Source organism: Sciurus vulgaris (assembly GCF_902686455.1).
Source record: "Sciurus vulgaris genome assembly, chromosome: 1".
NCBI classification, from domain to species: Eukaryota; Metazoa; Chordata; class Mammalia; order Rodentia; family Sciuridae; genus Sciurus; species Sciurus vulgaris.
In genome coordinates this window covers 174,367,500-174,394,817 of record NC_136461.1, presented here as the reverse complement: position 1 = coordinate 174,394,817, position 27,318 = coordinate 174,367,500, and the positions used below count along the sequence as shown (strand labels likewise).

The 27,318-nt window shown below is 36.9% G+C and overlaps 1 protein-coding gene, 1 long non-coding RNA gene and 1 pseudogene across 6 annotated transcripts in view; 1 reads left to right on the top strand and 2 right to left on the bottom strand.

Moving 5' to 3' along the window:
- Positions 1 to 27,318, top strand: part of RGS22 (regulator of G protein signaling 22) — a 126,296-nt gene that overhangs the window by 13,962 nt on the left and 85,016 nt on the right. For 2 of the 4 annotated variants that reach the window (XM_079102619.1, XM_079102618.1), the window contains 6 exons: positions 12,585 to 12,806; positions 18,172 to 18,257; positions 18,989 to 19,157; positions 21,981 to 22,110; positions 24,049 to 24,664; positions 26,433 to 26,594. In XM_079102619.1, the coding sequence (XP_078958745.1) occupies positions 12,585 to 12,806; positions 18,172 to 18,257; positions 18,989 to 19,157; positions 21,981 to 22,110; positions 24,049 to 24,664; positions 26,433 to 26,594 (1,385 nt within the window). The remainder of the gene's footprint in view (positions 1 to 12,584; positions 12,807 to 18,171; positions 18,258 to 18,988; positions 19,158 to 21,980; positions 22,111 to 24,048; positions 24,665 to 26,432; positions 26,595 to 27,318) is intronic. The other 2 variants (XM_079102620.1, XM_079102621.1) reach the window with 2 other exon arrangements.
- On the bottom strand, positions 898 to 2,114 carry LOC306639349. Its single transcript, XR_013757630.1, has 2 exons — positions 1,203 to 2,114; positions 898 to 1,160 (listed from the first exon to the last, which is right to left on the bottom strand). It is a non-coding gene; the product is annotated as an uncharacterized lncRNA (long non-coding RNA).
- LOC306639306 (small ribosomal subunit protein uS2-like) lies at positions 5,543 to 13,494 on the bottom strand (annotated as a pseudogene). Its single transcript, XR_013766974.1, has 2 exons — positions 13,323 to 13,494; positions 5,543 to 6,881 (listed from the first exon to the last, which is right to left on the bottom strand). The product of XR_013766974.1 is annotated as a small ribosomal subunit protein uS2-like (transcript).

The following is a 27,318-nucleotide window of genomic DNA, read 5'->3' as shown; positions in this document are numbered from 1 at the left end:
GATCTTAGAAACATCACTCAATTCCTTGACTTATTTCTCCGTAAAAACAATGTGCTTGCCTTATAAGATTGTTAAGAAGTGAGGTAATCTATATTAAGGATTAGTGCTTCTCTTTCCTTTCACTAACTAGATCATCTCCTCTTCCATTCCTGAAACCAACAGGCAATCACTCTGATTGGGTTGGCATATCATTGCCAATCTGGAGAATAATCTTCTGTGCCACACAAATCTGTCATCAACTTTGCCTTTTAAAAATTATTTTTATCAGAGGCTTATGTGAAAAGTTGCAAGAGAATCAGTATTTTTCCAGTTTAAGGTCGCTCAGCTGGTAAATGACAGGGTCTGTCTAGGGCCACATGGCTCAAAACCTTTTGATTCTCGCACTGCATTAATGTGTCTACAGAACTGGCAACAGAGAAATAAAGTGATCATTTGAATAACAGACTCTGGTCTCATTTTTATCCTGGTGCGTAGTATGAAATGAACTAAAATAAACAAAACTAATATATTTTTTAGAGTACATTAATAGAAGTATAGTCAAGATCAAGAAAAACATTAGCCTGGGAGCATAAGAAGGCACTCAGAATAGGGTTGTATCATGAGACCACATTTGGAATATTGTGTTCCGTTCTTGGTGCCATATGTTAAGAGCTGCTCTGCCAAACCAGACTCAGGGAGACCCAGCCGGTGAACACTCTGGAAACTGTGTCAGATGAGGAAGGGTTGAAAGAAGTGTGCATGTTTAACCTGGCTTAGGACTGGGTGGTAGGGGTGGAATGGAGTGGCCTTTTCAAATATTTGAAGATCTGACTGAGGAAGAGGGATTAACATTCTGTGACACTAGAGGATACTACCAGGGGCTCATTTATGAAGGAATCTAATGTTTAAAATTAAAAAAATATATATTTCTTTTTAGATGTTAATGGACCTTTATTTTATTCATTTATTTGTAGTGGTGCTGACTGAGAATTGAACCCAGTGCCCATCACATGCTAAGCAAGCACTTACCACTGAGCCACAGCCCAGCCCATGAGGGATCTAATTTTCAGGTTTATTTTTAAACAATGAAATAGGGCCATCTTATAAACTCCATGTGATTAGTGGTATTTAGATGGAAGTTAGGAAGTCATTTTGTAGAATAGGGGAGATTATCTATCTATCTATCTATCTATCTATCTATCTATCTATCTATCTATATCTACCTATGGTGGAAGACTAGACTTACCCAACCAAAGAAATTTTGATGAATTCCTTCTTCTCTGCTCATTTTATCGCAGGAGCTACATTGTAAATCTCTCAGGGACAAAGATAGGTCTCTTTTTGTTGTATCTCCCAAAACTTCTTGAAGGGGATTCTGTTTTTATTTCCTCATCTTCCAGGTAAGATCTTTGAAATAAACAAGTAATCCTTCTGATCTTTTCTCCTGCCTCCCTGGTCTCCATCCCCACCTCCCACCCCAAACCACCACAGACTAAGCCTGAAAGTGTCGATGCAGATTATAGGGCTGTGCAGTCATCTAGATTTCTGAGACTTCTACTTTTGTAGGGACAAATCCAAAGTCCCATAGCTGGGTTTTGGCAAAAATGAGCCTCGGAATCAATCTAGGAGTCTTTCTGGCTCCTGTACTATTTCTTTCCATTACACCATTGCACCCTTGGGACACAGAGTAAGATCCAGAAATCAATGGCTGGTAGCCTGCCTCCATGCTATTTTTTGATGAGGGGAATCCAGGACAGTTGCTGCTATTATAAATGATTATGGCACTTTCCAAATCCTAGCTTTCATAACTTCATTCTGTTTGTTCTTGTGCCAAGTTCACATTTAGATATTGTTTTCATTTGGTGTCTGGGAGGTTGTGTTTTTTTATTTTTTTCCTGCTGTCAACTCTTTATGGACAAGTGTTTGCTTATTAAGTTTTCTTCTGTGCTATAGTGTGAAAACATTTTTTCCTTTTGGTTTTGTTTTGTGTGTTTTATGCTCAGTGACTGTTGTGGGATTGAGTTGACGAGCCCACATAGATTTAGGTTGGTCCTCTGTGGGTGGTTTCGAATATTTGTGACATTTATGGTTTGCAGAAGCTGAAGGGGTGGCCTGTTCTATACCCTCCTCACAAGGATAGGTATGTCATGTGTTTGCCAGACCATGCTTAGCTATGAGCTTTTGGAATTTTACCATAACTTCTTTTTTTGGACTGATTCTCCACACTTTTTTTTTTTTAATCTGTAAACTATTATAATTTCTTGCAGCTTTATGGAGGAGTTATATGCTAAATGGATTGTTGGGTGAGGGGGCATGGAGAAACAGAGAATATAGATTTGGGGACTGAGGGCTTGGGTATCCCCTTGCCAAAACTTAACTGCTCAGAGCTTGTTATTTCAAGGTGTTGATGGAGCTTTGGTAATTGCTTAGTTTAGTGTTTATACCTGTGGGTGTTTTGATAAACCTTGTAGCTCCAACATAAAACACTCACATTACCTAATGTAAATTATTTTATTAACTAAGGATATTTTCTATACATTTTATGTGACACATTATTCCTTCCATCTGATTGGTGAATGTCTACTAAACAGTTTATAGTTAAACATCTAAAATAATAATAAAATTTAGATTAAAATAAGTTGTGATTGGGAACTGACTTGTTATATTCAAGCAGTCAGATGTTTTTTATTCACTGACTAGGATGCATGTTTAAAATATAGCTTTGGAGCTCAATTAGTACAGACAGAGTTGGAGCAGAGATGAACATGTGTTAAATTAACCTAGTCATTAGTTTTTAATTTAAATACTGTTCAGCTAAATAATTTGGCACCCGGTAAGTTTCAGTGGTGCTGGGCTGGCAGTTTAAGCACATCGCTAATTATTCACAGGTTTTTTTTCCTCTTCTTTTCAAAGAAATGTGGAACCAGCAATTTATTGTGGTAAAAATATTTTCATGCACTTGCTTTTTCTGTGAAAATATTTTTCGCACATGGATGACTAGTACTACAAAGTTAGCTTTCACCACCTTCAGGTCAGTTCATTTTAGAACATTTGGAAATGATACCCTTGAAATAAGAAAATTAAAGTAAGGAAAAGGGCAGTCTGTAACAGCTTGTGGAGGATTGAATTTGAGGGTCAAACTGAAGATTTTTCCTGTCATATGATTAAAAACTGTTCTAAATCAGCCTACTCAACTTTTTGGGAAAATGTTTTCTGTATCATTCATTTCTATCTCCCCTACCCTGTGTATCTTTTATTGTCATACACTAAACTAACTTTAAGGGTTTTGTAGAAATGCTTGGAAATGGTAAAAACAAAGGACTTGATGCATGAGAGGTTTTTTTTTAAGCAGAAACCAGAATTTGGGTCATAATGAAAGCTCAGAGTTCTTTCTACTATGTAAGAACGTAGATGGCAGGCACCCTCACAAAGGTGAGTACATGTGACAGCATGAGGGAACAGACAGTTGGCTTTGGAGTTTGTCTTAATCTGAAATCTGCCTCTAGTCAGCTAAAACTCTTTGGTAGTGCCTCGTCATTCTGAAGTGATGTTTTTAAAACTTGAGTGTGCATTAGAGTTACCCAAGAGTTTGTTAAAACTGAGAATGCTGGGCCCCATCCCAGGTTTCCAATTTTAGGGAGAATCCCCAGAATTTGCTTTTCTTACAGTCTCCTATGTGATGCTGATTCTGCTGGTCAAAGGACCTCATGGAGGATCACAGTGCAGCTCTTTGATGAGCTAGTTCACTCTCTGGCTTCTCTCCCAATAGTCTCCCTTCACACATTAAACTTCAACAATGTCACCCTGGCTTGCAGTTCACAAAAGTACCTGTTATTTTGTGCTCCTGTATTTGGATGCATTGGCTCCTCCTTTTGCTGAATTTTCTTCCCTCTCTTGTCTCCCAAGAAATGCCTGTTCTCTCTTCAGAACCCAATCTTGCATCTCACTTTCTCCACACCTCTTCCTTAGTTTACAAAAGATAGCTAAATGAATCCTTATGTGCCATCATTCCATTCTGTATACACTGAGGTTGTGCTTCCTATGTTTTAATGTGGTATTGCAACATAATGCATTACTATAGAAATTGAACTATTCATGCTCTGCCTAGAGAGCAAGGATGATTTAAAGATTGAAAGCAATAGTAACAAAAACGGCATGGTATTGGTACCAAAATAGACAGGTAGATCAATGGTACAGAATAGAGGACATGGACACAAACCCAAATAAATACAATTTTCTCATACTAGACAAAGGTGCCAAAAAATATGCAATGGAGAAAAGATAGCCTCTTCAACAAATGGTCCTGGGAAAACTGGAAATCCATATGCAACAAAATGAAACTAAACCCCTATCCCTCACCCTGCACAAAACTCAACTCAAAATGGATCAAGGACCTCGGAATCAGACCAGAGACCCTGCATCTTATAGAAGAAAAAGTAGGTACTAATCTTCAACATGTCAGCCAAGGATCAAACTTTCTTAACAGGACTCCCATAGCACAAGAAATAAAAGCAAGAATCGACAACTGGGATAGATTCAAACTAAAAAGCTTTCTCTCAGCAAAGGAAACTATCAGCAATGTGAAGAAAGAGCCTACAGAGTGGGAGAAAATCTTTGCCACTCATACTTCAGATAGAGCACTAATTTCCAGAATCTATAAAGAACTCAAAAAACTCTACACAAAGAATACAAATAATCCAATCAACAAATGGGCTAAGGAAATGAACAGACACTTCACAGAAGAAGATGTACAAGCAATCAACAGATATATGAAAAAATGTTCAACATCTCTACTAATAAGAGAAATGCAAATCAAAACTACCCTAAGATTCCATCTCACCCCAATTAGAATGGCGATTATCAAGAATACAAGCAACAATAGGTGTTGGCGAGGATGTGGAGAAAAAGGTACACTGATACATTGCTGGTGGGGGTGCAAATTAGTGCAGCCACTCAGGAAAGCAGTGTGGGGATTTCTCAGAAAGCTTGGAATGGAACCACCATTTGACCCAGCTGTCCCACTCCTTGGCCTACACCCAAAGGACTTAAAATCAGCATACGACAGAGATACAGCCACATCAATGTTCACAGCTGCTCAATTCACAATAGCCAGATTGTGGAACCAACCTAGATGCCCTTCAATTGATGAATGGATAAAGAAACTGTGGCATATATATACAATGGAATATTACTCTGCCATGAAGAATGATAAAATTATGGCATTTACAGGCAAATGGATGAAATTGGAGAATATCATGCTAAGTGAGATAAGCCAATATCAAAAAACCAAAGGACGAATGATTTCGCTGATAAGCGGATGATGACACATAATGGGGGGTGGGAGGGGGGCAAGAATGGAGGAAGGAAGGACTGTATAGAGGGAAAGGAGGGGTGGGAGAGGTGGAAAGAAGGGAAAAAATAACAGAATGAATCAAACAACATTGCCGTATGTAAATTTATGATTGCACAAATCGTGTGCCTTTACTGCATGTACAGACAGAAACAACATGTATCCCATTTGTTTACAATAAAAAAATGAAAAAAAATAAAGATTGAGAATAAGCTTGACTTATTTCAATAAACTTGTACCAGTTCATGAATATGTGTCCTGGAGAAGATGTGAGATGGAAGAAGAGATCTGTCATTCTCTCCTGAGTCCCTTCCTTCCTCTTGATAGTGTCATCATCTCATGCCAAGGGCAGTTCTAATGTTAAACATAACTTTTTTTGTACAGCATGAATTTTAAACCCAAACTTTCCACTTTATCTTGTTCCTAACTAAAGAAACAGCAACCCATTTCCATTCCAGAAGAAACTGATCAATTTGAGAACAGTGTTTAAGATAACGCTATATTTTATGGGCGGATTTCAGGAGGGTTAATTTTTTTTTAAGAAACTGGTGTTTATTTTCCGTAACTTTGTTCCCATTTTGCTTAATAAGTGTCTGCAGAACAACTCAAGACCACTCAGTGGTTGTTCCTACACACTCAGTAGCCTGAGCAGTGGGAGCTGCAGACCAGTCTTCAGTGGCCGGCTGGGCACTCCAGTCTTCAGCAGGGAACTGCTGGATAGGCACAGAGGGCGCCTGCACACCTGCAGACCCATCTGCAACCTCAGGCTGAGTAGCAGTGAGCTCAGGAGCTGGAGCAGTTCATTCACCGTGAAATTCCTCCTTGGTCATAGCTTTTTCAGCAGCAGTCTGCTCTTCCTTTTCAATCTCCTCAGGGTCTCTGTAGAAGTAGAGATCAGGCATGACCTCCCACAGGTGTTCACGGGAAATGGTGCCACGTGTGCGCAGATCTTCTCGGGCCAGCATCCACCACATCAGACCCACAGGATGAGCTCCCTTATTGTTGCATGGAATGGCAATGTCCACATAGTGCAGAGGAGAGTCTGTGTTACACAGAGCAATGGTGGGCAGAATGACATAAGATGCTTCTGTCAGAGGCTGGTGGTCAGCCCTGGGATCAGTAACCACCAGGAGACGTGGCTCCTGGAAGGCTGCCTGGATCTGGTTAGAGACGGTTCCAGGAGTGAAGCGGCCAGCAATAGGAGTGGCTCCTGTGGCAGCAGCAAGCTTCAGCACAGCCCAGTGGCCAGTATTCCTGGAGGATGTGACACTGACATCGGCAGGGTTTTCAATGGCAAAAAAGGCATGAGCTGCCAGCAGAAGCTTCTCCCAGGTTCTCTTCAGATTTATGATGTATATGTCATCATTTTCCCTTTGTAGATATATTGTTCCATCTGGAAATCAAGGTTGGTGCCACCTAAGCGGGTTCCTACTGCAAGGAATTTGAGGATATCCTTTTCCTTCATTTTCAGGACATCAAGGGCTCGGGACATTGTGACAGTTTCCCTTTAAGTTATGACAGGAATCAAAAACAACATCATATGGACCCCTCCCTGGATAGCACAGAAAGGAAAAAGGACAAGGGTTAATTTTGACTCAATATGAGTTCATCTTACATGCCGGCTTTAGAATTCATTCCTTTTGGAGACTGGGTCTTTATCATCTAGTGTATTTACTTATTCTTATTCCTCTGTTAGACTGTGTGTACTCTGAGGTATAAACCATGTCATTTTAGAGTTTTGTGGAGGATGCTCTGTATTGGTTTCTTCAATATTGCTATATATCATCCATCATATTATCTCATTTAACAAGGATTCAATAAATACTTATTGAATAAATGAATGAACTAAGGAAGGAACAGTGGAGTTGGGTGTATTGCTAGAGAACAGAAAATACAGAATCTATTATCATGGACAGGCATCTTGGACTGATGGAGTACCAAATATGAAAGGCACCTGTGGATTATTCATTTGAGGCCTTCATCCCCCCCCTTTTTTTTCCCTGATGTTTCAGAAAGACAAAGTAGTTTGCCCAGCATTTCTTCTGTTTAATCATTGTGCTTTTCCTTCTCTGGATAGTTTCTAGTTTAGTCAAATCTCTTTTAAACTATTTTAGTGTTGTCCCCATGGACATATTTCCCTTTGGCATTTGCATTTACACAAATTTTAACTTACTTCAGTATTTTGTTGATTCTTCATCAGTGAAAAATAAGTAATTATATACTTGTTCCTTCAAGAGCAGAAACAATGTTTTATTCATCTCTATATCCTGTGTTGCTTAGGATAATAATTGGCACTTGAGCATTTAAAATTTTTGATACTGTTGAAATGAATTAACTTATAGAAGCTATGAATCAGATATTTGCCACTTTTATAATCTTAGAAACAGTGCTATTAAGGACCTTCTGAGATTTCCTCTGACTTGTAGATTTTTAAATAGGGAAACGGTCTACCTTTGGTAGAGACTCAAGTCATAAACAGTCTTAACTTTAAAAATTATAAATGTTTTAACATATCTTACACTTAACATTTCTTTTTATAAAAAGAGATATTTCATACTATTCTCACTTTTGTGTACTTACATGCTTTAGTTTTTCTCTCAGAATGGATATACCTCTCCTCTTTCACCACTTACCTGAATTCAATATTCAGACATTTTTATGAGTACATGTGTATGTGTTAGCTTCCCCTAATTATGACCAAGTACCTGATGAGAACAACTTAGATGTGGGAAAGTGTATTTGGAGCTCACTGTTTCAGAGGATTTAGTTCATAAATGACTGACTCCTTTCTCCTGGACTCAAGGTATGGCAGCACATCGTTGGGGGAAGGGCATGGCAGAGGGAAGCTGCTCAGCTCAAGGGAACTAGAAGCAGAGGAGAGGGAAGGGGCATGCCCCCAGAGACCCATCTCCTCCAGCCATGCCCCATTTGCCCACAGTCACCACAAACCTAGTCCATTCAAACTAGGAACAACTGATTCAGTTACAGCTCTCAATCTAATCATTTAACCTCTGAATATTCCCACATTAACACTGGACCCTTTGGGGATACTTCATATCTTTAGTCTAACTTCAAGAGTCTCCATAGTCAATAGGTTCAGCATTGCCTAAAAGTCCAAATCCAAAGCCTCATCTGAGACTCAAGGCAAAATCTTGACTATGAGCCCTATAAACATCAAAAGCAAGTTACATATATCCAGTATACAATGGCACAAAGTAAATATTGCCTTTCCAAAAGGGAGCAATAGGAGCATACAAAGAAGGGATGGGATCAAAACCAGACTGAAGCCCACCTGGGCAAAAAAATTCTGTAGCTCCACATTTGGCATCCAGTGCACATGGTAGAGAGATGTGTTCTCCAAAGGTCTTGGACAGCCCTGTCCCTTCAGCCTTTCTTGTTTCAGCCCTAATGCCCTCTCTCTTAGCTTGTCTTTCCCTGTAGCCAGCAGCTTTCCTCAGCAGACAGTCTACATTACTGGCATCTCTTAATTCCTGGAGTCTCCATTCTTACTTCAGCTTTACTTTCACAGCTTCATACACCACCCTCTCAGGAGCAGCCCATAGGGAGTTTGACCCTGGTACACTTTTCCCGGCCTTCCAGACCTTCCTTTGAAATCTCAGTGGAAGCCTCCAAGACCCCCTAACTCCAGTATTCTGCATTCCTGAAGAACCAGCACCACATGGACAATGCTAAGGTCTGCTGCCAGCTTCAATGGTAAATTGGCCCCCTGGGATTACACCTGCAACTGCCTCTAACTGCCTGGGTGACTGAACACAGCAAAATAAATTCCTAGGTGCCCCTGTGCAAGCAGGGTGTTCCCAAGGCCTATTTCAAATGAATTTTTACTTTTACACCCTTAACAATGTGATAGAAAAGCTCCCAAATCCTGAGATGCTCTCAAGCCATTTTTTCTGTTGTTTCTGTGCAAAGTATTTAGCATCTATTTAGTGGCTGTAATCTCTTTAACAAGCACACCATCCTTGACCCCAGTTTTACGTGCACTTTTCTGGCCAAACTGCAAGTTTCAAAAATCCTTCTGTTTTCTGGTCCCAGTAAACCTGGCTAAATGATTTCATCACTGTTCATGCCACTGTCTAGATGCTGTGCTGTCTTGAAATTTGCCCCAACAGATTAATCAGTCCTTCACCTTTAGATTAAACCTCACAGAAAATCTCATGAAAATGGGCAAAATGTAGACAACTTCTTTGACAGAATATAACACAAATGGCCCCTAGTCCAATTCCCAATAAATCCCACATTCTCTGAAATGTCATGAACACAGTCTTTATTATCTGCATTCCTACGTACAGTGTGGTCTTCTGAGCTCCCACTAGAATCACTTGTTATGCTCCATTTACAACATTCTCAGGCTTCTCCAGCCTGCTTTCCAAACTTCTCCAAACTCCTTCCACGAACCATTTCCAAAGACTTCTGAAACACCCCATCAATTGAATCACAGCAACAACCCCACTTCTTGGTAGAAATTTCTTTTTTAGTCAGCTTTCCCTCATTGTTAACAAAACACCAACAAGAACAACTTAGAGCACCTCATATCCAAACCTTAAGAGCATATGACTAGTAAAACCTAAATCACACATGAAGCCATACTTACATGAAGTCTGGAAAATATAGTTTTTTGTTTTCTAGGCCTAGCATTTCAGGAGGTTGGAATAGATCCTGAGTGAGCTGCTCTGCAGCACTCACCCTAAGCCCTAACTAAAATTCCCTAGGCTTAAATCTGTTTCATGTTATCAATCCAGAGTTCTGTAGTAAGCTCCTTATAGAACTTGCTGATACACTATGAAGAGATCATTTAACCTTTATCAGCCATAGTTTTTCTTTGTACTGGAGAGTTAATAATTACTACCCTACATCTGGTTGTTATAACAGTCACTCTATCAATCTGGTGGAAGCAGTCTAACTTCCTAGATCATGAGCTGGCAAGGAGACAGTACATCCTCCAGACTGCTACCTGGAAAAACTTACTAAAACATGAACCATTAGTAACTGTGTTACTGCCCTACGTAGGATTTAGTATGCCTTCCTATTGCCCAGAGGATCAAGAAAAGGGCTTTACTTCTTAAAATAGCATGCAAAGACTTTGGTGATCTGGTCCTATTTACCTTAGGTACCTCAGGTCTTTCTCCTCTGTTCCTTAAACTATGTTAATTTTATTGTCTGTGAAGCAAATGCAGTGAAGAAGGGGAAAGGTCATGTCTTTGGAACCAGACAAACATGTTTCCAAGGCACTGATCTATCACTTCATGGGTCAGAATCCATGGGTTATCATATCAATTAGCCATCTCAAGCATTAGTTTTCTGTAAAGAACTCCAGGAATGTGGAAGGAAAGTGTAGTGTGGTTAGGGTGTCCATCACATACCTACACAGGGGATGTCCAGTGAACAGTAGGTTTTTGTCGTCTTTGTTATTTCTGCCTCTCGTGCTGTGACTATTTAGTACAGCTAAGTAAGCTTGGTTACTGAGGTGCTCAGAGTGTCACAGCCCCTCTAAAGCTTTTTACTTGAGCATTTTATTTACTCGATTAGTAGAAATTTTTTCTTTGTCTATTGAACTGACTAATTGACATTCTATACTTTAGATCATCAAAGCTTTGTATTCTGCTACCTGATTTAGGGGTAGAAAGCAGAAAAAAGAAAGGAAAACAACATATATCAAGTTGGTTCTTTTGTTCAGTGGATACTTGGAACTAGAAAAAAATCTTTTCCAGGTGGTCTCTCACATTTCCTCTTTCATTTCTCCCACCCTGATGATCTGTGATGTTCACTTATTACTGAGTTCAGTTCATTTCCTTTCCCTAACTAAATTAATCCAATCTCTGATATCAGCATTCTTTTATCTCTTCTGTCTAGTAATAGCATAATTCAGGAATAATATTTCACATGTAGATGAGTAGTGCCTGTTTGAATCTCCAAATTGGAAAGATGCAACGGGCAACCAATAAAATATTAATGCAACCTTGTACACAATTTATTACTAATTATTCATACCTTTTCATCAAGCCATACTTGTCATTTTGGGGGCAAGCCTTGGCTCTGAGGCTTTTGGACCATGGACCAATATTCATCTTGAACTCTGTGCATGTACTTTAAATTTCCTACAAATATATTATTTTACATCTCTGTATAAATGTAAACACACACACACATATATATTTCAAGCTCCAATTTTACAATGACGTTTTACCCTTTATTAAAGTACAACTATAGGATAGTTCAGTGGTAGAGCACTTAAACCTTGCAAGTGTGAGGCACTGGGTTAGATCCTCAATAACACATAAAAATAAACAAAAAATAAATAAATAAGATTATGTCCATCTTACAATTAGAAAAAAAAATTTTAAAGTAAGTATAACTACAGTGTATCCTACAATTCCTTAGTAAAACATGTAAGAATTAACACTCTACCTAGGACACTTACTGATCCATGGGGAAGAGTTTAATGTTTTTTTATCATTTGGCTAACTGCATATAAATGACACAAATGAGTAGTCAGTTTATTAAAGGTACTCAGTACCTTTATTGGAGAGCAAAATGGGACAAGACTTGACCACTGTACCATTGACTTTTTATGGGAATAAAGAACCTAAAGATGTTCAATGGTTTACCCAAAGTCACAGAGCTATTTATTGTCAAGCTGGCTTTCAAAGACTCATGACTATTGTATATTAACTGGTTAACTTTAAATAAAAACTGTCAGCATTTAGTAGTTACTCAGAAATGTTATTCTCTTTTACTTTTATTTGTCACAGTGAAAGGAATGGTGTTGAAATAATCTTAATGAGGAACATATTGTGCTTAATTTTCTCTTTTGGAAAAAGGGAAATTGTTAGCTTTCATGGCTCCTGGGGATAAAAGAGATAATGGGAGCTTTATTTCTTCTTCCTTTACTCATTCTTCCCTACTAATCCACCCGCTTCTTAGAGGATAACATTGCTTCATAGCCACTAGATATATATTTTTCTTTAGTTTCAAAGAACAACAGATAAGATGTTTATACAAAGGGAATTTCTGCCACAGAATACCCTGATACTTATGGCATAAAGTTACTGGTAAAGAAGTACTCAGTGGATCCTCTCATCTCTAACCAAGGGATTTCAAAGCTCCTAATGGGGGAAGGAAATGATTAAGAACATAAAACTAAGTACACATGCATATATGTAAGCACCAAGTCTTCTTAAGGACAGTTTCTGGGTTTAAAATTTTTTAAAAATATTTCCACATATTTATATTGCAGACATTTTCAGAGGCAATAAGATTTAATGTGGATTTTGGAGTTTTTGAAGTGATTAACAATGCTCCACAACTTCTGGAAAAGCAACTGAAAAAAATCCTACAAAATCAACAACCTCGAAATCCCATCTATGATGTTGTAAGGAAAGGAAAGAATGATGTTAAACCTTTTCACATGACTGTCCCCTGTGAAGATGAGACCATTAATATCAACTATAATATTATGGTAAGAAAGCATATCTGAGTTTAGATCTTAAAAGACAGAGAAAGTATTTGGTGAGAATAATATGTAGCTCCTTGGACTTACCTTTCTGAAATCTAACTGTATTTATTGTGTTGAACATACACATAGTATTTGTTAGGCACTGTATCATCTGTTTCTATCTAATGGTCAATTTAGTGTAGCAATTTTGTTGATGTTTATCAGCATATGAAAGTTAACATAATTTACCTTGAATATTTAAAATATTAGGTTATTTTGTGGCAGTATAAAGGGTGTATATATTCTTTACTATTTAGGTTAGTTACTTTGTAGGAGATGTGGATTTACAGGGAGAGTTTATTTCACTTGGGTTTTGAACCAATCCTAGTAAGCAATCAGTAATTAGAACTTTTGATTCTCAAGTTATCCCAGATGGCTTTGACCTCCCTCACCTTAAATTCTATTATCAGCCTCTAGTTTTTGTCTCTTTAGCATGAGGTCAAAATTCTGGGTTCTAACATTGATTGTTTAAACACTTACCAACTCTGTGTCCTTGAACACATCATTTCGATGAACCTCATTTTCATCTTCTGTTATGCTTTCACTACCTACTACTTAGGTTTGTTCTGTGGATCAAATGACAATAATAATGAATGTTTAATTGTAATATTTTCATTGACAGCACTAGGCTAAAATAGTCTTAACACTTCAGACATAGCTCTATTCCAGCCTTAAAGTTTTTTAATTCTTCAATTACTAAATTCAAATATATTTCTGTCTTTCCTGTTAACTTACATCAGATTAAATGGTAATATTAATACCTATGTTAAGGCATTGTTTTGAAGCTAAAACAAGGAAATAAAGTCTAAATTATATCAATTGTTAGGTAAAAAAGAGTTTTTACTTGATGTGCCAATGATATTTATTAGCAACAATAATTACTAGCAAATTAATAATAAACATCAATAATTACATGAAATTTAAGTGACCTATGCACCCCAATTAAAAGTCAGAGTCAGATGGGATAAAAAAAGAAAAACAGCTATTGCTGGAGATTAAAACACTGTTCTCTGAATAATCAGCAGAAAAGACAGAAGATCAGTAAGGACATGGAAGTTCTGTATAACACTAAGAATCAAGACAATATAGTTAATATTTATGAAACTTTTACACTACAGTAGCAGGATACACATTGTTTTTAAAGTACACTAGTAGTATTTACCAAAATGGACCATATTCTGTGCCTCAAAATGAATTTCAACAAACTCGAAAGATCTAAAGGCATGCAAAATACATTCTCTAATCCAGAATCAAGCTATAATCATTAAGAAAAAATATCTGAAAAATCACAAATATTTAAATAATTAAACAATACATTTCTAAATACCCTGTAGGTCAAAGGATAAATCTCAAAGGAAATGAGAAATTATGTTGAATTGAGTGAAAATTAAAACCCAACATATCACAAATTGGGGGATGCAGCTGAATTAGTCCTTGGAGGGAAATTTATAGCATTAAGTACTTATAATATGAAATACCAAACTCAAATCAGTGTCCACCTTCCACTATAGGAAACTAGCAGAATAAAGCTAAATCAAAAGTAAAGACCAACATCAATTAAATCGAAGAGAGAAAATCAATGTAAATGAAGTCTTACTCTTTGGAAAAAAACAATGAAATCGATAAGCCTTTAGCCAGATGATAAAGAATGAAAAGACAAATGACTAATCAGAAATGAAAAAAAGAACATCATTACAAATCCTAAAAAAAATAGAATTTTTCAAGCAGCTTTACATAAACTGAACAGTTTAAATTAAATGGACATATTCCTTGAAAGACACAAATTATGAATGCTCACTCAAGATGATAAAGATAATCTGAATGAAAGAAGGGGGGGGGACTGGAAAAGGGAGGAATTGCAGAATTGCAATTGGCTAAATTATGCTAAATTGGCTAAATTATGCTATGTATGTATGTGAATACATTACAGTCAATTTTACCTTTATATGTATCTATAAAGCACCTGTTAAAGAAAACAACAAATAAATCGAAGGAAGATCAGTGGAGTAGGGGAAGGAGAATGAGAGGGAGAAGGGGAGGGAAACAGGAAATACTAGGACTGAAATGTAAATATTCCATGCATGTGTGATTATGTCAAAATTGATCCCAATATTATGTATAACTATAATATACTGATAAAAACATTTTTAAAAAAGTCTGAGGGCTGGGCTGTGACTCGGTGGCAGAATGCTTGCCTAGCATGTGTGAGGCACTGGTTTTGATCCTCCTCACTGCATACAAAAATAAGCAAATAAAATAAAAACATGCTGTCCATCTATAACCACAAATTAAAAAACAAAAACAAAAACAGATAATTGGAGTAGCCCTATGTTAAGGAAATTGGATCTATAGTTAAAAATCTTCCCACAAAGAAAACTCCAAGCCCAGCAGCTGCACTGATGATTTCTATCAAACAGTTAGTAATGAGTGTTGTAATGAATGAATACCAAATTTATGAAAATTTCCAGAAAACAATAAAGGAGGGATCAATTTCCATTTCATTTTATGAGGCTAGCATTATTCTGATGCTATCACTAAAGAAATTTCAAGGAAAAGAAAAAAACCACAAACAACTGGGTATGGTGATGCTTGCCTTTAGTGCCAGCAACCTGGAAGGCTGAGGCAGGAAGATTACAAGATTGAAGCCAGTGTCAGCAACTTAATGAGAGCCTGTCTCAAAATAAAAAACTAAAAATAGATAGGAATGTAGGTCAATGGTAGCACAACTCGTGTTCAGTACCCACTACCACAAAACAAACAAACAAAAAAAACTACAGACTAATCTCATGAATTTGGACACACAAATCCTCATAGAAAGGTAAGCAAATTGAATTCAGCAATGCAAGAATAAAAAATAATTTATCATACTTTAGAAGATAACGTAGGCATAAATCTTTATTATCTTGGATTAAGCATTCTTTTTTTAAAATATGACAGCAAAAGCACAAGTGACAAAAGGAAAAATGAATTGGACTTCATCAAATTTTAAAAGTTTTAGCCAGGCGTGGTGGCACACAGCTGTAATCTCAACTACTCAGGAGACTGAGGCAGGAGGATTGCAAGTTTTAAGGCTAACCTGGGCACTTTACTGAAACCCTGCCTCAAATTAAAAAAAAAAAAAAATTAAAAGGGTTGGGGATGTAGCTCAGTGGTAGAGCACTTGTGTAGTAAGTGCCAGGTGCACCCCCCCTCAAAAACTTTAAAAAAATTTTATGCTATAAAAAAGACTACCAGTAAAGTGAAAGACAGCCTACACAACCAGAGAACATATTTGCAGATTATATATTTCATAAAAACTTGTATCTAGATTTTATAAAGGACTCATAATCCAACAATAAAAAGACCGATTTAAAAAGACAATTTAAAAGTTTGAATAGAATCTGAATAGACATTTCTCTAAAGAGGATTTACAAATGTCCAGTGAGCACATGAAAGATGTTCAACTATCTTTAGTCATAGGGAGAATGTAATCAAAACTACCAGATACCACTTGACATCTACCAGTATGGCTATAAGAATCAAATTTGATTTTATTTTTTCAAAATTTATTTTTGGGTCAAATAGATGCACATACATTCTAAAAAGGGAAAAATGTAGATTAACAGTTTTTTAGTTAAATATTAGGTAATTTGGTTTTGGATGAACTAATCTGACAACCTTATAGACTTCCTGAAGGGTTTATATTGATCTTTATATACAGTTTGGCATTTTTTAAAATACCCTGAATGTATTGCTAAATGAGGACTTGTGTCCCGCAGGGTTGTCAGTGTGTAGTGTGTCTCTGGAGTCTTCCTAACTGCAAGTTCCAAATTTCTTTTAGAGCACACTGTAAGCAACAATGCAGGTAATCACTAAGGTGCTCCTGTGTAGGTGCTGGTTGTTTCCATAGGTCTCTTCTGTTCTTTTGTTGCCCAGAAGAAGATAGTGTTTGATGCAAGCAAATGGATGTTTTTGCTGAACAGGAGGAGACCATTGTGTGCCAAGTTTTCTGCTTCTGAGAGCCTAATTACTTTGTGCCAAATGTCAGCAATATTGAGCATACATGCATGCTCATGAGCATCAGCTTATCAGATCCAGCAACACTACTGTGTGTTCCGGTACTTTCCTTATGGAGTTAGTAATGGTGTGTTGACTTCTAATGCTACTGTCACAGCAAAACTAGGCTGTGGCAGATGGTCCATGGAAGCCACATGAATGCAGACACCTTTACCTCACTGAGATGTGTATGTGACTGGTGGTTTTACTTGTTGGTGGCATTTGTTGAAGTACTGACATTCTTTAGAATTCTGAAAAAAGTGAATATAAGAAAAATTAAAATGAATAGTGAGTAAATGTTTTAGGATGAGTAGCAGTTTAAAAACTCCTCAGTAATTCTGTATTGCCCTCATAACCTCAAGGTAAAATCTAAACTCTTTAATGTTGATTAAAACTATTCACAGTCAGACCCGGCCTGCTCCTCCAGCCTCCCTCCCTTATCCCTCAGATGGCATCCTGTGATCTAATATACTAAACTTGTCCCCTGCTCCCTTCCTCAACCTAGCTAGTCATGCTTCAAGTCAGAGAAGGCAGAGCATGCTCTGTGGAAACATCTCCTGAGTTGGGTGCCTACGTGGACACCCACAGAAGCCTACACTGTGGCACCACTATACAACCTTGGTTTCTTAGGAAAGTGCCCAGGAGTATTAAATATTTAATGAAAAGATTTTTTTAAACTGAAAGAATAAGGGACCTACAGTGGCCTTTATTGTTTTCTTGGTGATTCTTTTTCAGTTTGTGATGGTGAGATTATGATTGCTATTATTATTATTGGTACTGGGGATTGAGCCCAGGGGCACTCTGCCACTAAGTTACATCCCCAGCCCTTTTTATATTATTTTGGGATAGGATCTCACTAAGTTGATGACTCCTCAGACTTGATCTTGAGATTCTCCTGCCTTGGTCTCCCAGGTTACTGGGATTACAGGTGTATGCCATCAGGCCCAGATTTGTTTATGATTATCTTAACCTATTTTATGATAGTAAAAATACTAAAACTGACTGTTTTTTTTTCCCCTCTTTCCTCCTCCTCCAATAAGTTACTTAACTTTTCTGAATTCAACTAGTTAATCTGTAAAATGGATTGATAATAGTTGATAAAGGGTTATTGAGAGAATGAAAGAGGTACTATAGGCAAGAAGTGGCTCAGGGTCATTGCTCTCTTGTGCAGATAGAAGGTACGGGTGGAGTGCCTAGTGATAGCAAGAGATCAGTATTGCTTTCATGATTAGGCCTCAGTTGTCCTAAAAGTTGACTTTCTGTGACACATTTTTTTTTCACTTTCTCCTAATAGTGTCTCAATCGTGAACAAGGTATTAAGTGGATCAAAAAACAAAGACTTCCAGCATTTCTAGAAAGTGATTGCTACTTTGAATACAGGTATTGGAGTCTCATCTATATACTTATTTTTAAATGCCTATTTTTCACCTAAAGTCTTTGTTTTTCTGTGATTTCTTAGTAAATTGGTGTGCCTTTGACCCCATTGCAGTTGGAATCTACCTGCTATAGAATAAGAGTGATAGTTTTATAGAAATAGCACCTAAATCAATGTACTTCAACTTTATTTCTTTGATCATTATACTTTTAAAATTATCTATTGGTGATAATGATATTAATGTGCAGATGCTTATAAACCATGATAGAATGTCGGGGCTGAGATTGTGGGTCAGTGGTAGAGTGCTTGCCTAGCGCATGTGAGGCACTGGGTTGATCCTCAGCATCCCATGAAAATAAATAAATAAAATAAAGGTATTGTGTAGATCTTGACAATTAAATTTTTTTTAATATAAAAATTAAAAAAAGATAAAACTGGTCAAGATTTTCCTTTGTTCCCTGACTTTTAAAGTGTAAATACCTAAGCATTCTGAAATTATACTAAAATTTGACCTTTTATTAGAACAATCATTTTAAAAATAAAATAAAATAGAAAACTATTAAGTAGTGAGTAGTTTGAGAAATATTCCATTCATTTCAGCAGAGTTTAACAGAATCATGCTGCAGAGCTAGGAGGAGAGATTGACTTGAATACATAAAATGAAATTTTAGGAGTTTCTTCCTGAATTCTACCATATTTGAAACTTATGTCGAAATTTATGATTTCTACAATGCAGGTTAGCCAAATTAATCTCACAAGTAAGATGGAGCCAGTCAGGCATGACTTTCATACTTGGTACAGATAGTTCTCCCTGGATCCTGAAAAAACTGCCCAGTCCACCACCTCCTAGTGATGAAGAAGACAATCTCCTGATTCTGAAAAAGTTCTATATTTCTCTTGGCGAGGTAAAAGGATGGGTAATTTTTGGTGACAGCACTTCAATGAAACTTTTCATTTCACCGGCATGTATTTCATTTGTACTACTTAAGCAGAGAGAATGATTTCAAAAGCTTTTAAAGCCAGGCTCAGTGGCACACACCTGTAATCCTAGCAATTTAGGAGCCTGAGGTAAGAGGATCACAAGTTTGAGGCTAGCCTCAACAACTTTGTGAGACTGTGTCTTAAAGTGAAAAATAAAAAGACTGGGTTGTATCTCAGTGGTAAAGTGGTCCTGGGTTCACTTGTCCTCTACCAAAAAAAAAAAAAAAAAAAAAAAAAATCCAACCCCATTTAAAGCATAGTTAGCAATAATTCTTGTGGATTTGTGTGGACTCACTCGCTTCATTCTTTCACCTAAAATGCAGTTAGACAGTATTCTTTCACATCTGAAGTAACAAAAACAAGACTGCAGAACATCTCAGTATCACCTAGGAAGCAAGGGTAACTTGAGTTACCCCTAATTTCATTGTTCATTCCAAAATTGTTATTTGGATTTCGTTAATTTTTGTATAAAAAGATGATGAATTGGATTTTCTCACCCCTGTACTACTAAAATTCCTTAGTAGTAAAATGTATTACTCTTTAACTGCTATGAGATCATTTATCCTCCACGATTGCAGAAATGTGGAATTATATGAGTGTATTGGAAGAGATATAACCTAGAATCAAATGTTCTTTTGGATCATCACAGCATTTAGCCCCTTATTTTAATCAGATCTCATCTTAGGCAACACACTTCTGATAAGCAATTCTATATAAAATCTGGAATGGCAAATACGTGGTCCATGTGCTGCTGCTCTCTTAGTGTGCATTCAGAACAGACATTGCTAATCAATTGTGGCAGTTTTTCTGCTGAGCAGGACTTGACTCCAAATTCTTTTCAGTATAGTTTCTTAGGCAGGTACTTCCTATTGTTTAAAGATGTCACATAAAAGGAAACCTTTTCTGTCTGCATTGGAATGGATAGACTTATGGTATTTGAACTTTTTTCCCCATGTTATCTTCTAGTTAATTTTGTCATTGGGGCATTTCTATCAGTAATATTTGTCAAGAATGTTTAAAATTATACCAGTCCCATTATTTCTACTGGTTAATGCTTAGTGATGTACTAAAGGCACATTTTTCTTCTCTATTATACTTATTTTAAGTTTTTTTTTCTTAATTTATATATTACAGAAATGTCATGAATGTCATAAAATATAGACTGATAGTTGAGGCCAATAAACTTGCAAAGGGATGATCAATCCAGGGGATCAATCCTGACTCCTTATATGTGAATTTAATCAAATATAGGAAGTAAATATCCAAGCTAGTTTACTTTTGCTGCTTTCTGAGATTTTAAAAAACTCTCATTTCTGTTCATTTGATTAATATTTTAACTACATCATATAATTTTTCATAACCTTTGAACTTTGAGGATTCACATTTTTTGACTCTTAAATTTAAATTATGTTTATATATATGAATTAATCTTTATGATAATAGGTAATATTTCTTTGAGTCTTTGGTTTTACCATCTAAACACAAACAACTGGCCCACCTCTTAAAAGTGTCAAGTGGAATAATTAACTGATGACTGATTGATGATTTATTTCTTCCCTTTACTCCCTTATCCTTTTTATGCAGTTTAAACAGCAGGGATACTTATATATTATTCTCCCTCAATTCCTTGAGCCTCAATTTTTGGCCTCCTCTGTGGGCTTAGGATACTACTTAGAAGTGTAGTGGCTCTATAAGTAAATGTTAAACAACATATGATTAATATTAAATGCCTTGGTTTTAAAGAAAAGAGGGAACAAAGGTGACTTAGTCTTTCAAAGCTTTCATGCACTGAGGAACCTTCCCCCTAGGAGGAGCAGTGGTTATGCAGAGGCACCTCTCAATTCTCTCTCGATTCTCTCTCTTGCTTTAGTCTCCTTGTGTGGCCTGACTTGCCCTGCTAATTCTGTGTAATAGACAGGAGACACTGTCTTTCATTTGAGCCCTGCCTCTTCTGTGAGTGTTAGGCTGAGTGCCCACCAGCTGCCAGTTGGAGAAAGGAGAAATGAGAGGAATGCAGGACACTCCCTTGTCTGTTCCTGTTAAACAACTTAGATTCTCTAGGAAAAATGGGAGATGACATTTGTGAGAGTGGCAGGCAGAGGAGTTTTCCCAGGAAAGCTGGAACAGGAGCGTCTCAAGGCTAGGATTCTAGAAGTTACAAATCAGCTTAGTCTGCTAGTTCAGGGTACACAAAGCAAGGGAAAACTGACCAAGGGGCAGGGGGGTCAGGAGTCAGTCTGCAGGAAGCGTCCAATCCAAGCAAAATTGTGAAAGTCTTAGGCAAAGGAGGTTGCTAAGCTTTGGGGGATTACAGTAGAGTCATTGTCACACTGGAGGAGCAGCTGATAAAAACATTGAGCCAGGTCAGGCAGAATTGAGGCATGAAATAATTAGAAAAGCTGTAAATGAGAACACTAGTAAAAGATACATGAAAGGATGTAATAAATCCAGGAAGGAGAGTTTCATGTCCTATTTTGGTCAGCAAAAACCTGAGAGTAAGTGTGAAGAAGAATTTGATGGTATTGTACTCATTTTTTTCTTTGGTTATCTGATATGAAAAAAGAAAAAAGGATTAAAGCTATTTATTGGTTAATGCATTTTAGTACAGTTTTCTTTTTTTCATAGAATAATTTTTCCTTTACATATTGTACTTCATAAATTGAATATTATTATAATGATTTGTCCAGGTTTGCAATTGGAGGATACTGTCAATCTTATATTAAATTAATATGTCCCTTTCTTCCTAGGCTTCCTACACTCAAACAGAAGATTGGTTTACACTAGCGAAACAAAGTCAGGAAACAGTATGCACCTTTTCATTACCCTGTTGTATAACCCACAGCAAAACTGAACTTCCAGCTATTTCATCTGTTACTGGTAAGCAAAAAAAGACAAGACTGACCCAGAGCTCCTCTTTAAGTCGTTTGTTGTTTGTTGTAGTCTTACAGGACAGCACTTGGTGATTGAGGAGAAAATATTATCCACACACTTCAGGCCTCTACGCAACTTCCTTTTGCTTCTTGAGAAGCAAGTTGGGATGGTAAAAGGGGAGGGTTTAAAAGAACTCAATTCTAATACTTATTAGTTGTGTGATTTTTTTTATGATTTATTCCACTTCTTATTTTTTTCATCTATAAGATTAGACTAATGATATGTGCTAAATGTATGGAAAATGCCTGACCTAGTGCTTGGCGCCTAATCTGCAGCTGATAAATATTTGTCTTGTCTTTATTTCCTATCACAGTTCACAGATTCTTTTTATATAAACCTTTGCCATAACATGGGTACAATATTTCTGTCTTCTTAAAAGTGAACAGTCATCGATTGAAATTGAGTTTCCCTTCTGTTTTTAAGTTCAGACTATTTTTTTCCCTTGAAAAGCAAATAAAGGGGCTGGGGTTGTGGGTCAGTGGTAGAGCACTTGCCTGGCATGTCTAAGGCACTGGGTTCGATCCTCAGCACCACATAAAAATAAATAAATGAAGCTATTTTTAAAAAAAGCAAATACATTTCTGCTGCTTTTATAGGTGCTTTTGTGGGTGATACAAACATTCCACAAAAACAGAAGGAAAAATCCAGAAATAGGAGTCATTAGCTATGATATTATTAGAGAAGAAAATCTAAATGTGATTCAGGAAAAGAGTTCAGGAATTCACTTACAGTTGTTAACTGTAAGGGTTTATTAATCTATAACCCTCTGAAAAGTATGTGCAACTTTTGGAGAAGATAAATCTGGACACTCTAGAATTGAACCTAGGTCTAGGTAAAGAAAACGCAACCTCCTTAATAATTGGATTTATGGGTTTCTTGCTATTTCCTCAAAATACTAAAGTATAATATTGGAGAGTATAGGTAAGTAAATATGAAAAGCAAGGACAATGGGAGGGTGGTGAGCAGAGATGTCTACCTTGTTCTCTAGCACACCCTCCTTCCCACTCTGTGGGATTGAGCCCAGAAACCCCTGGAAGGTTCAGAAAGTCTAATCTCTTGATATTGGGGGGAAAATATAGTGTATATTGTTTTTCCATGAAACTTATAGTGAAATCAGTCTTTCTAGTGCATGAGATTTGAAATCTAGTAACTAAGAAAGTAGTCATCAAGAGTGGGTACAGATGACAACAGTCACCTGGTCCATGACTCAATTGACCATGTGATATATAGTGATGTCATCTGATATTCACTGATTTCTGAGAGAAAAATGGGAGCTAAATACTATATCTTTAGAAAAAAGTGTAAAAATAATCCTTTTGTAAGCCTTCGTAAGTGCCTTGCTATTTTGTAACTTTAATGATAAGTTGTTAAGAATGTTAGGATTTGAATCTTTTTTTTCTGAAACAGTGAATTTTAAATTAAAATTAAAATTTTAATGATTCCAGTTCTGATCTGATCATCTATGGTCTCATCATCTATGGCAGCTAATTTTCCCTTGTTACACAACATGAAATATTAAAGCACATATAATTATTTAATATCTTTCTACTTCTCTAATAGATTTGGTTCTTATGTTTTACCATTCTGAAATATTTAATTTTAAAAGCATACAATGTCTTTTTGAATATTCTCTATGTTAGGGATATCAAATATTTTGTCCATCTGCCATCCTCCTCCCTTGCCATGTTCAAGGAAGACAAGGTTAATCCCTGTTGGCAGATTTTTCCTTACTGGTTCCAAATTGGCTTCAGAATCCTTCTGAAGATACTGGTCCCTGCACTCACTCCCCATGATAAACTCATTTACCATGCAGGCTCTATAACATTGTTTAACAATATCAGTTTTCTCATATCTAACTTAACCACCCTTTATAATTTAATACAGAGAGTTCTATCTTTGATGATGGAGTTCACCCCAGGACAAAAAAAGGCCTATCTAAAATCACTGCATTTGAAGAAGAGGAGGAGGAAGGATCTGCATCTCTAAAAGATACTCCCTCTCATGCTCTTCTGAGAATATACCTTGAGAAGCAACACGATCCAGCTAATGAAAGGGTGACTTTGCACTTCTCAACGTGTGAAGAATTTTTAAACTTGTTTGTATATTCTGTTTTAAGAGTAGCCATTCAGCAAATTACTGGGGAGCCAATCGGAGAAAGTCCAGACTATGTAGACTTCAACAAAGTAGATCAAGTGTCGTTTGCTGATTTTGTTGAGCCTTGGCTTGGCAAGAATTTTTTAGCTGAACCAGTTCAAACTGTAAAGGAAAAGAAGTCAGAAGAGATATTAGAAAAAGCAAGTTTAAGTTCAAAGAGTGAGAGCATTGGACCTGAGAGCAGAGCTGACTGGTGTGTGTCTCACGGAACATATGACATTGGCAATAGAAGGGAGTTTGAAAGATTTAAGAAATTTATGAAGGGCACATTAGGGGAGAAGTATTTGTGGCTGTGGATGGATATTGAAAGGTTGAAAGTTCTTAAAGACCCTGGAAGACATCAAAGGTATTTCTAATTTTTATTTTTTAATAGTTTCAAAAATAAATTATAGAATATTCATTTGGGTTATTTAAGACAAGTACAAAGACTGAAATAAATATAAAAATGTAATTTATACTTTTGGAGGAATGAATAATGATAAAATTTGTTTTATAATAATAATACATTTTTTAAAATATTGTGCTGAGGATCGAACCCAGTAACTCACACATGCTAGGCAAGTGCTCTACCACTGAGCCACAACCCCAGCCCCTAATAATACATTTTGATTTCACAGATTTTCTGATTTCATAGCTTTCAGGTACTAATAATAGCAATGATTTGGGTTTGCATAATGTTTCATCCCATAAATTCTAGAACTACTCTAAAATTTTCTACTTAAGTTTTTATAACATTCCAATGATATGAAATGTTTATAGACAAAAAACTTATCAGTTATTTAAGCACATTGCTTATTAGAGATATTTATGCCAGTGTAAGGGCCTGTTCCTAGCAACCTGCTTGGTTTAACAGAGATTCCATGTAGCTGGATATCTGAATGAGTCTCTCCACTGGAGAACCTCCTAGAGGTCTAATGGGGTTCAGGCTAGCTCCATATATCGTAGTTTACTATAAGTCTAAGAATCTTAAGAGGACACTATTTGAGGAATGTTCTTATCTTGTCTGTGGCTTCCTGAACTTCTCTGAAGCAGATTAACTATGGTAGAATCCAATTCCTATTAAGATTTGACTGAGCCAGGTGCAGTGGTGCATACCTGTAATCCCAGCAGCCGGGGAAGCTGAGGCAAAAGGATCATGAGTTCAGCCAGCCTCAGCAAAAGGTGCTAAGCAACTCAGTGAGACCCTGTCTCTAAATAAAATACAAAATAGGGTTGGGGATGTGGCTCAGTGGTTGAGTGCCCCTGAGTTCAATCCCTAGTACCAAAATACAAAAACAAAAAACAACAAGATTTGACTGAGTATATTCTAAGTGATTGGATTAGTCCAATTATTTTAAAGGCATTCCGATTACAGAGCTTATAGTTTTAAGAGCAGGGCACTGTGACAGGTTAAGGAGCATGACCTGATTGATTATGGAGTGAACATCATTAACACTTTTGAGGACATATCAGGGAAATTACATGCAGGTAACCTACATTGACTTTTCAGAATTAAGACTGTAGTTTCCATGGTTGCTACAAAAAATTACCCAAATTTTGTGGCCTAAAGCAACTAAATTTTACTTATTCTCTTATAGTTCTAGAGGTCTGAAGGCTCTGTGTGGGGGAGGGGAGATTCATTTCTATACCTTTTCCAATTTATAAAGGCCACCTACATTCCTGGGTTTGTGGCCTCTTCCTGCATCTTCAAAGCCATCAGCATCTTGCCCTTGACCTCAGCATTTGTCCTCACATCATTAAGACTGTCTCTCTTTCCTCCCTCTTTTAAAGGACTCTTGTGATTACATTGGGACCACCCTGATAATCCAAAATAATCTCGTTAAAGTCCTCATCTAAATACATCTATAAGGTCTCTTTTACCATGTAAAGTAACAAATTAACAAATTCTGGGGATCAGGATGTGGACAGCTTTGCAAATCCATTCAGCCTCCCACACTTGCCCTTCTCATTCCCATAACTGTGAGAAATATTTTTATCTCCATAAAAAATGTTTGGTATTCCTATAAATCAGTATCTGTTTTGAGATAGTCCATTATTTGTCTGAAACATCTACATTTGGGTAATAGAATATTGTATCAACATGTGTGTATATGTAGGTATGTGTTTTGTTTCAGACATCTTGAGAAGATGAAAAAATGCTATCTGGTGAGCAGTGGAGACTGCTACCTTTCTGCAGAAATCTTATCAAAATTTAAACTGTTAGATGGATCTCAGTGGACTGAAGAACATTTAAAAAATATTCAGTCTGAGGTTGTAAAACCTTTACTTCTGTATTGGTAAGAAAATTAATGTGAATCAAAGTTTCCTGCTTTCACTTTTCTTAGGCTATTTTATGAGTTATGCCTTTTGTTGATTGGGCATATAATTTGTGGAAGTTTAAAATAACATTAATCTTTGACCTTTCTTTTTGTGTGTGTGTGGTGTTGGGGATTGAACCATTGGCCTTGTGCTTGCAAGGCAAGCACTCTATCAACTGAGCTATATCCCCAGCCCCTGACCTTTCTTAAAAGACCTTAACTTTTAAATAACTAGGATGTTTGGGTGACTAAATCCACTATGAGGTTGGACAGTACTTAAGTTTTCTTCTAACTTTGTGAGCACATCCTTCTACACCTTACTCTTTTATGATCAATATTCCATAAAATTGGTGTGTGTGTACGTGTGTGTGTGTGTGTGTGTGTGTGTGTGTGTGTGTGTGTGTGTACATAAAGCTAGAGTTACAGCTTTATCATCTCAGTGAACATTTTTTGAGCATTTCCTTAGGGCAAGTGCTGTGCCAAGACTAAAGGATAAAACCTGGTCAACTAGGGGTCATGGTCCAGTGGGGGGAACAGACAAGTGAAATTAGATAATAGGCAATAGATGAATGCACACCACATGGTCCCCCTTTAGCGCAGAGAAGGGGGCACATTTCACCTGTGACTCAAGGAACTGGAAGCAAGGAAGAGAACAGACGAGGACTATTAAAATGTGTACCATTTGAGGATCTGCATGGTGTCC